The sequence below is a fragment of the Hylobates moloch genome, unplaced genomic scaffold (assembly GCF_009828535.3).
Source record: "Hylobates moloch isolate HMO894 unplaced genomic scaffold, HMol_V3 SCAFFOLD_23, whole genome shotgun sequence".
Classification (NCBI taxonomy): Eukaryota; Metazoa; Chordata; class Mammalia; order Primates; family Hylobatidae; genus Hylobates; species Hylobates moloch.
Genome location: NW_026652298.1, coordinates 5,557,219 through 5,567,900, shown reverse-complemented (window position 1 = coordinate 5,567,900; position 10,682 = coordinate 5,557,219). Strand labels below are relative to the sequence as shown.

The window sequence follows — 10,682 nt, the reverse complement described above, 5'->3', positions numbered from 1 at the left end:
TTAGCTGGGCATTGTGGCACGTCTCTGTAATCCCAGCTACTCGGGAGAGGCTGAGGCAGGAGAACTGCTTGAACCCGGGAGGTGAAGGTTGCAGTGAGCCAAGATCACGCCATTACACTCCAGCCTTAGCAACAAGAGCAAGACTCTGTCTCAAAAAAAAAAAAAAAAAAAAAAAAAGAACTTCATATATTCTAGGTGTAGTAAGTACAAGATATATAATGGAAAATGAAGAAAGACAGGGTTCTTTCATCAATCTTAAAATACGAATCAAAAACTTATGGAAAGAGTAAGCAGCATTGTTTTTTGTTGATAAATGGGTTTGAGTCCTAAGACTGATTTTCATTGCCACATCTGTGCAGTAATGTATATTATACATTAATATTTCATTTATGTAAGACTTTGTTCACTGCACTGGTTACACAAGACACAAAAAAACAGTTTCAAAAATATAGGAGTTTGAGCTAGGATATGCAACAAAAATTTAAAGTGCTGATGGAAAACTTAAGGGAAAAGTGTTTCATCCTTTATTTCAAGGAAAGATTGTATATTATAAAAACAAATATTGTTATGCCATTGAGTACAGAGCTCCCATCACAAACATTTAACCATTTTCATCATACATCTGATGATCTAAAAATCAAAATCACTTTGAAAGGCTTAAGTATTCTACCTTTTCTTAAAGATTATCACATTATAGTGACACACTACTGTTTTAAAGACTCAAGTAAAAATGAGACCCAGTAATTTTTAACCAAAGGTGTACCATATCCTATTTGCTTGTTTTATAAGATCAATAAACACTACAGTAAGACTTGGCATTCAAACATTAAACATGTCTAAGCCCCCGAAGAATATACTAGAAATAAGAAAGACATTTAGAATGCTTTAATATTTCCAGTTAACACCGTTTGTATCAGTAACTGCAATGTTGTAAGTTTTAGCATCTCACATAACTAGCCAGTAAGGATTTTTTTTTTAAGTGTAGGAGTGAGAATACAAGGACAGGAGCTATAAGAATGTCAAGTTTTATACTTCTGTTAAAAACTCAAAAATCAAAACTATTTTCTTCTCTGCATCAAAACCACAGACTTGAAGAATGTTTTGGCTTTAATCCCATGACTCATCATCTACTGGATTGGGAGCTTGTGAAGAAGAAAACCCAGCTGTGTTCAAAGTGCTCTTGCCCTGGTAATTATTTAAAAAAAAAAAAAGAAACAAACATTTAATTTTATGACAGCTTTAAAGTTACATCAGTCAGACTGAGAGCAACGACTCAAAGTATCTACTATGTCTTCCCCAAATAACGAAAGAACTTTATTCTCACTAAATCTGATTCACCTGAAAAAAGGCTCCTGTCAAACGAGGAAATCTAAATTGCACAAAATGTTTCAAAAAAAATATTTTTTAAGTCAATAGTTTTGACAAGTGGGGAAAACTTAATGCACTACACTCAATGAATCAGCATAAATATTTAATTAACATGCTTACTGTTTCTGTATAAAGGTGGTGTTCAGCCTATAAAAACCTGACATACCAGAAAAGACTTGTAGCCTCGTGGCTGGGCGCAGTGGCTCATGCCTGTAATCTTAGCACTGTGGGATGCTGAAGCAGGTGGATCACTTGAGGCCAGGAGTTTGAGACCAGCCTGGCCAACATAGTGAAACCCTGTCTCTATTAAAAATACAAAAAAAAACACAAACAGCTGAGAATGGTGGCACATGCCTGTAATCCCAGATACACTGGAGGCTGAGGCACGAGAATTGCTTGAACCTGGGAGGCGGAGGTTGCAGTGAGCCAAGATCATGCCACTGCACTCCAGCCTGGACAACAGAGCCAGACACTATCTCAAAAAAAAAAAAAAAAAAAGAGAGAAAATAAAAGACTTGTAACCCCAACAGGTCCTGTATTTTATTTTATATTAATTAATGTTGTCAGAATTCAAAAATTAAATAATTCCATCAGAAGTTTAAAAGATTCCAAATTAAAATTTAAAATCTGAGAAAGGAGACTGTTTAGGCATAAATCTCAAAGTTAATTCCTGACCTTTAAAACCAAAAATATGTATATACCTAAAATGTTAATGAAATAATAAAGTAGCTACCTTCCAGGCATGAAAACAATGGCTTGATTATTAAATATTATAGTTACTTCACAATATTAAGTACAAAATTTACAAAGAGTAACTAGAAGACAAGTTCTCAAGTTTTCCTTTCTACTAACCTTTCTAGTATCAACTGATGCAAACACGCTTCCTCTTGTACTACCACTGAAGCCAGGAATGTATGTACTAAAGGCAATTTCTTCCAACCATGCAGGAACATCCTGTTGAGCCTTTAAAAAAAATTGACTTCATATGCAACATAAAGTCTTAAAGATTGGAAAAGTTTACTTGTTACATACATATGCATAAAATGTCTACTTTCAACAACAAAATAAGAAAACTATCCATTCCATTATAAAAGTTTAACTTACATCTGTCAATACTTTTACTAGAGGCTGTGCTAACTGGTTATCCGATTCAAGATCAAAAAAGGAAATCGCTCTGCCAGTATTCCCACAACGACCAGTACGCCCAATTCGATGAACATACTCATCAATGGTAGAAGGAAGATCAAAATTGATAACGTGTTGCACATTTTCAATATCCAGTCCTCTGGCAGCTACTGAAGTAGCAACAAGAACTGGGCACTTTCCACAGCGAAAATCTCCAAGAGCTTGCTCCCGCTCTCTCTGTTCCCGATCACTTGAAAGAAAAGAAAGCATGTTATTAGAACCACTCTTAAAATCATTAAAGTGAATCATTAAAGTTCAACATAGAAATTTCTTTTTAATAATAGTAAGAATAGCAGCATTAGGCTGGGCGCAGTGGCTCACACCTGTAACCCCAGCACTTTGGGAGGCTGAAGCAGGTGGATCACAAGGTGAGGAGATTGAGACCAGTCTGGCCAACATGGGGAAACCCCATCTCTATTAAAGATACAAAAAATTAGCGCTGGGCGTGGTGGCGTGCACCTGTAATCCCAGCTACTCGGGAGGCTGAGGTAGGAGAATCACTTGAACCCGGGAAGCAGAGGTGAGCCGAGATCATGCCATTGCACTCCAGCCTAGACGACTGGGCAAGACTCCGTCTCAAAAAAAAAAAAAAGAATAGCAGCATTTAACATTAATGTTCACTTCTTACATACCAGGTACTATACTAATTCCTTCCAAGCTACCATTTTATTTAATCCTCATTATAATACTTTGAGTTACAAAAATTATCCCCATTTGCAAATGAGGTAAAGTAACAGCTAATATGTAGAGACAGACTACAAACTCAAGTCTAACAAAAATCAAATCCTATTATAATCTCTATGCTTTATAGTCTTGACATAAAATATACAACTACTTGATCAGAATGCTTGCTTAAAATATATTTTTAAAGTATAATTTCAGAACACTATATACTATGTGATATTTTAGGATCTACTAATAAAGTGCCAATAAAACTGTATTAATATGACATTTTATAGCACTCCAATTTAAAAAGGTCTAAGAAAGATTAGATTTAGCAAAGGAAAACTTGATAAGGGGCCAGAGATCCTTAAGTGAGATCTCTTGAGAATTTTCCACTCCTTATTTTGAGGCTATCTAAGGCAGACCTTTATCTTACCCACCACAACCACTTAGTTCTAAAAACTAAGAATGAAGACGAAAAATAATAGTTTAGTACTCCTGGGTATTACCCTTTTCCTCATATAAAGGAGAATAACAGTTTAGATCTGAGAGAATTCTGAATCCCAATCCTAGGATTATATCATATTAGTTATATAAACTGATGTTTCTTAAATACCAAATAGAAGTCATTCCCCTAATAGGAAATTATACTCATCTACTCACCCATGAATACTTGTAGTTGATATTTTTTCTTGACAAAGAAAAGTTGCAATAAAATCTGCTTTTTTCTTAGTTTCAACAAAGACCATAGTTCTTTCATCCCCTACAAGACAATGAAATTATTAATATTCAAACTTCAAAATCAGGAAATGAAAAATAAAGCAGGGGTAGGAGGCAGTGCTTGAATATGAAACTTTGTCCACCACTGTATTTATTATCAGCACCACTGCCAAGCCTGGTACATAAGAGGGACTCTAATTCCAGAATGGATGTCAAAGACACAAGGACTGTTTTCCTAGTTTAGGGATTTAAAAAATTAGCTTGTCCTTCCTCCTCCCAGGCCAACACAAGAAGTAGAACCTTAGGGAAAGGTAAATCATATCTGCCTGCCAACTCTTAGTAGCATAAAATTGTCTCAGTCCTTTCCTCCCCTCCATTTCCCTCGCTCTATAAATGCTTTTTGCTGTCCACCTCTCAAGATAATCCAATCTTTCATTCTCCCATGGTTGCCCGAGGTGTTTACAATAGTGGCATCTGACCTGGGGCTGCTTAACTCTATAAATCAGTGTTCCAAACATTATCTCTAATTCAAATCCCTTCATTCCCAAAATATTTTACATATTAAAAAATTAAATGACAACCTTATCCCAGGGTCTTAACTTGTTAAGGAATATTTACTCCTTAAAATATTTAACCAGTAGAAATTCAAGCATGGGCCAGAGATTTTCCCACACAGGGAATTTCCCTATAAAATGTTGGAGAAGAAAGATAATTTATGGCTTTAAAGCACATAAAAATGTATTACTATTCATAGTCACTCTCCCCATTTCTCTGTCAGCTCACTTCATTCATTTATTCAGCGAATATTTAGTGCCTACTAGATGCCTGTCACGTTTCTGTTGGAAATACAGAAATAAAAGCCCCTGCTTTCACTATGGGGAGGCAAATAAATATTATGCATTTAGTCCTAAAAAGGAAAAAATCAGCAAGATAAAGGGTCCAGAGATGATTACTTTAGATACTTTAAGATAGGCTTATTAGACAGGCCTACTTTAGATACCCCAATTAGATGGTATCTTGGTAAAGATATAAAGAGAGTGAACTGTGCATGTATCCAGGAAAAGAGCTGCTTAAGGAAGAGTGAAAGACAAGTCTGAGCCTCTGAGAAATGAGTGTTCTTTTTTTTTTTTTTTTTTTTTTTTTGAGACGGAGTCTCGTTCTGTTGCCCAGGCTAGAGTGCGGTGGCACAATCTCGGCTCACTGCAACCTCCGCCTCCCGGGTTCACGCCATTCTCCTGCCTCAGCCTCCTGAGTAGCTGGGACTACAGGCGCCTGCCACCATGCCCGGCTAATTTTTTTTTGTATTTTTAGTAGAGACGGGGTTTCACCGTGTTAGCCAGGATGGTCTCAATCTCCTAACCTCATGATCTGCCCACCTCGGCCTCCCAAAGTGCTGGGATTACAGGCATGAGCCACCGCGCCCGGCCCCTACAGAAGTATTAACACATTAAATTACAAAGTCTCTTAAAGGAATTCTATTCAAATTTGTTTATAAAGATGAATAAAAGAGAAATGTTATCGAGGTAAATATTCCTAAAATCTCAGAAAGTAAAGAAATTGAACTTCTAATACTTTAAACTTTTGAAAAATATACTTTAAACTATATTAAACTTTTGAAAAAACTTATTACAAGAATCAGAAACATTTTAAGAATCCAAGTTCACATAATTAAGTGAAATCTTTGGTAAATGAGACTAATACCTTTAGTTTAAAAAAAAAAAAAAACACACCTTTTCCCTATTATCAGTGTTAAGTTTAACACACTTATTCTACTTGGGTTCGTTTTTCCTAATGTATAGAGGTTTACTAGCCAAATCAGCTAGTATTATTCCTCCATGATGTTTAAGAGTATGAAAATGGAAATCTGTGTTCAACTAAATTTAGTCATTTATTCAATAGTATTTATGTTTTGAAAAATATCATCTTGAAGATAATTTCCAAAATCTTCAGGTAACTGAAAACAGTAGACAATGCTTGTGTATGACATCTCCCAGTTTCCCATCTCCCTGCTGCCAATTTCCTTTATGAAACAGAAGTTACTATGATTAAAAGATATAATTAACATAAGTGGTTGCAACTACACTAAGAATAACAGTGACAGAAATAAAAACTGTAATTGTTTTTGTTTCAAGGGAAAAAAGTAGTTTAGTGGCTTTCAAACATTTTGGTCTGTGTTACCTTTAAACTCATAAAACACTGACAATCCTGGAGTTTTTCTTGTGTGTTTTGATATTTACCATATTAAAAATTAACACCAAGATAAGCTTTAATTATCTGAACAATATTTGCATATTAAAATAAATAATTCTTAGTATAATTATGAAAATTATTTTTACCTTGCAGACCCCATTAGGGGATCTTAGAGAACCTGGAGGAGACACATTTTGTCCTAAAATGTCAGTTTGTTCCAGAACATTGAAAAAGCACAGTGAATGATAAAACTTGGAAACTGAATTCTATCTGCTTTGATTTAAAACACTTGGGTCCAAATAAGCTATAAGGCCGGGCACGGTGGCTCACGCTTGTAATCCCAGCACTTTGGGAGGCCGAGGCGGGCGGATCACGAGGTCAGGAGATTGAGACCATGGTGAAACCCTGTCTCTACTAAAAATACAAAAAATTAGCCGGACGTGGTGGCAGGCGCCTGTAGTCCCAGCTACTCGGAGAGGCTGAGGCAGGAGAATGGCGTGAACCCGGGAGGCGGAGCTTGCAGTGAGCCAAGATCGCGCCACTGCACTCCAGCCTGGGTGAAAGAGCGAGACTCCGTCACACAAAAAAATAAATAAATAAAAATAAGCTATAAAAGGTGTTAATATTCTAGCAAAGGTCACTCAGTTTGGATGGAATTACTTTCTTAATTTACTGTTTAATGCTTTCACTTACGAGTTTTTTTCCCTCAGAGCCATTACACTGGATAAAAAGTTATTCTTTACCTTCCTTGTAATCAGCCTAGACAGCAGAGATTCTTTTATTAGGTCTGTTTAAAAAAAAAATTAAAAAGACTAAAGAAGGGAAAAAAAGAAGAAAAAAAGACTAAAAGAGAAAAGGTTCCCTATTTATGAAAGAGCTGTGGTTATTTACAACCATGTTAATTTCTATGTTTACTTCTAAATGTTTTGTCACCTCAATTAAATTGATAACCAAATAGTTTCTCTGATACCCATGAATCCTACACTAATCAAATATTCAACTCTCCTCTGACAATTCCTTTTGTCTTTTTAAGATCAAATCATAAATTTAGAAGAAGAAATTCACCTAGAAAACTTTTGAGATTTCTCAGAGAGAGCCCCAGGAAAAGCACAAAGGTTTATTATTTCACTTTAAAAAAATAATAATTTCTAGAATCCCTTCCTTTCTAAATGTATTACTATTTAAGAGGTGTATGGTAAGAGTTGTCAAACCAGAAAAGACTACACTTTTCCAAGATTAAAGAGAATAGGTAAAATGTTCATACAGGTTGAGCATTCCTAATTTGAAAATCCAAAATCCCAAACTCTGAGTACTGACATGATGCTCAAAGGAAATGCTCACTGGAGCATTTCAGAGTTTTGGATTAGGGATAATCAAGTGATAAACATACTGCAAATATTCCAAAAGTTAATTTAAAAAAATCTGAAACATGGCCGGGCGTGGTGGCTCACACCTGTAATTCCAGCACTTTGGGAGGTCAAGGTGGACAGATCACCTGAGGTCAGAGTTCTAGACCAGCCTGGCCAACGTGGTGAAACCCCATCACTACTAAAAATACAAAAATTAGCCAGGCATGGTGGCGGGCGCCTGAAATCCCAGGTACTGGGGAGGCTGAGGCAGGAGAACTGCTTGAACCCAGGAGGTGGAGGCTGCAGTGAGCCAAGATCACGCAGTCACACTCTAGCCTGGGTGACAAGAGCAAAACTCTGTCTCCAAAAAAAGAAAAAAAAAAAAATCTGAAGCACTTCTGGTCTCAAGCATTTTGGATAAGGGATACTTGGCCTCTATTTTGTGTGTGTGTGTGTGTGTGTATGCTTTATGGGAGTCCCTCATGATTTGTACATTCTCTCACCATCCAAAGTATATTTTTACCCTCAGGAGAAACACTGCTCAAAATTCTATAAAGTAATTCTATAGAGTTTCCCTATATTTATCAAAGTCCTGAAGGTATGCTGCCTGATGCAACAGTACAGTGTTGCCAGTCATAATTTCACTTTTTAAAACATCTATAACCTTACTTCTTTCCTCACTTGAATCTAGCATCTTCTTCAGGGGTTCTTCACTGGAGATGTACATCAGACTTACACATGGCATTCTGTAAAAACATAAATGTCTGGACCCTATTCTACACCTACAGGTGAACTCAGTTCCCATTTTGTCTTTCATTGTACTTTTTCAATGTTCTGGAACAAACTGACACTTAATGACAAAGTATGTCTTTCCCAGAGTCTCCAAGATCCTCTAAAGAGGTCTGCGAAGTAAAAACAATTTTCATAATTATACTACTAAATCTATTTACTTTATATTTTTGATATGAAAACTTGTATCTGCCCATCTTCATAAATCAGGTTTCTTCTTTGAAAATAAGCCTAATCAGGGGTGGAGCCGAGATGGCCGAATAGGAACAGCTCCAGTCTACAGCTCCCAGCATGAGCGACGCAGAAGACGGGTGACTTCTGCATTCCAACTGAGGTACCAGGTTCATCTCACTGAGGAGTGTTGGAAAGTGGATGCAGGACAGTGGGTGCAGCGCACTGAGCATGAGCCAAAGCAGGGCCAGGCATCACCTCACCTGGGAAGTGCAAGGGGTCAGGGAATTCCCTATCCTAGTCAAAGAAAGGGGTGACAGATGGCACCTGGAAAATCGGGTCACTCCCACCCAAATACTGCACTTTTCCAACGGTCTTAGCAAAGGGCACACCAGGAGATTATATCCTGCGCCTGGCTCAGAGGGTCCTATGCCCACGGAGCCTCGCTCATTGCTAGCACAGCAGTCTGAGACCAAACTGCAAGGTGGCTGCAAGGCTGGGGGAGGGGTGCCCGCCATTGCCAAGGCTTGAGTAGGTAAACAAAGCTGCCGGGAAGCTCGAACTGGGTGGAGCCCACTGCAGCTCAAGGAGGCCTGCCTGCCTCTGTAGACTCCAACTCTGGGGGCAGGGCACAGCCAAACAAAAGGCAGCAGAATCCTCTGCAGATTTAAATGTCCCTGTCTGACAGCCTTGAAGAGAGTAGTGGTTCTCCCAGCACACAGCAGGACATCTGAGAACAGACAGACTGCCTCCTCAAGTGGGTCCCTGACCCCCAAACAGCCTAACTGGGAGGCACCCCCAGCAGGGGCAGACTGACACCTCACACAGCCGGGTACTCCTCTGAGACAAAACTTCCAGAGGAACGATCAGGCAGCAATATCTGCTGTTCACCAGTAACTGCTGTTCTGCAGCCTCCGCTGCTGATACTGAGGCAAACAAGGTCTGGAGTGGACCTCCAGCAAACTCCAATTGACCTGCAGCTGAGGGTCCTGACTGTTAGAAGGAAAACTAACAAACAGAAAGGACATCCACACCAAAACCCCATCTGAACGTCACCATCATCAAAGACCAAAGGTAGATAAAACCACAAAGATGGGGAAAAAACAGAGCAGAAATACTGGAAACTCTAAAAATCAGAGTGCCTCTCCTTGTCCAAAGGAATGCAGCTCCTCACCAGCAACGGAACAAAGCTGGATGGAGAATGACTTTGACAAGTTGAGAGAAGAAGGCTCCAGATGATCAAACTACTCCAAGCTAAAGGAAGAAGTTCGAACCCATGGCAAAGAAGTTAAAAACCTTCAAAAAAATTAGACAAATGGCTAACTAGAATAACCAATGCAGAGAAGCCCTTAAAGGACCTGATGGAGCTGAAAACCAAGGCACAAGAACTACGTGACGAATGCACAAGCCTCAGTAGCCGATTCAATCAATTGGAAGAAAGGGTATCAGTGATGGAAGATGAAATGAATGAAATGAAGTGAGAAGAGAAGTTTAGAGAAAAAAGGATAAAAAGAAACCAACAAAGCCTCCAAGAAATATGGGACTATATGAAAAGACCAAATCTACGTCTGATTGGTATACCTGAAAGTGATGGGGAGAATGGAACCAAGTTGGAAAACACTCTGCAGGATATCATCCAGGAGAACTTCCCCAATATAGCAAGGCAGGCCAACATTCAGATTCAGGAAATACAGAGAACGTCACAAAGATACTCCTCAAGAAGAGCAACTCCAAGACACATAATTGTCAGATTCACCAAAGCTGAAATGAAGGAAAAAATGTTAAGGGCAGCCAGAGAGAAAGGTCGGGTTACCCACAAAGGGAAGCCCATCAGACTAACAGCTGATCTCTCAGCAGAAACTGTACAAACCAGAAGAGAGTGGGGGCCAATATTCAACATTCTTAAAGAATGTGCAACCCAGAATTTCATATCCAGCCAAACTAAGCTTCATAAATGACAGAGAAATAAAATACTTTACAGACAAGCAAATGCTGAGAGATTTTCTCACCACCAGGCCTGCCCCACGAGAGCTCCTGAAGTAAGCACTAAACATGGAAAGGAATAACTGGTACCAGCCACTGCAAAAACATGCGAAATTGTAAAGACCATAGAGGCTAGGAAGAAAGTGCATCAACTAACAAGCAAAATAACCAGCTAACATCACAATGACAGGATCAAATTCACACATAATATTAACCTTAAATGTAAATGGGCTAAATGCTCCAATTAAAAGACACAGACGGGCA

At 38.4% G+C, this 10,682-nt stretch overlaps 1 protein-coding gene across 5 annotated transcripts in view; it reads right to left on the bottom strand.

Annotated features, from left to right (window-relative positions):
• Positions 1 to 501: 501 nt before the first annotated feature.
• Positions 502 to 10,682, bottom strand: part of DDX4 (DEAD-box helicase 4) — an 81,542-nt gene continuing 71,361 nt past the window's right edge. For 4 of the 5 annotated variants that reach the window (XM_058434119.1, XM_032145135.2, XM_058434118.1 and 1 more), the window contains 4 exons: positions 3,880 to 3,979; positions 2,473 to 2,743; positions 2,221 to 2,331; positions 502 to 1,185 (listed from right to left, as the gene is read on the bottom strand). In XM_058434119.1, coding sequence (XP_058290102.1) covers positions 1,108 to 1,185; positions 2,221 to 2,331; positions 2,473 to 2,743; positions 3,880 to 3,979 — 560 coding nt within the window. In that variant the 3' untranslated portion in view covers positions 502 to 1,107. The remainder of the gene's footprint in view (positions 1,186 to 2,220; positions 2,332 to 2,472; positions 2,744 to 3,879; positions 3,980 to 10,682) is intronic. The other variant, XM_058434121.1, reaches the window with a different exon arrangement.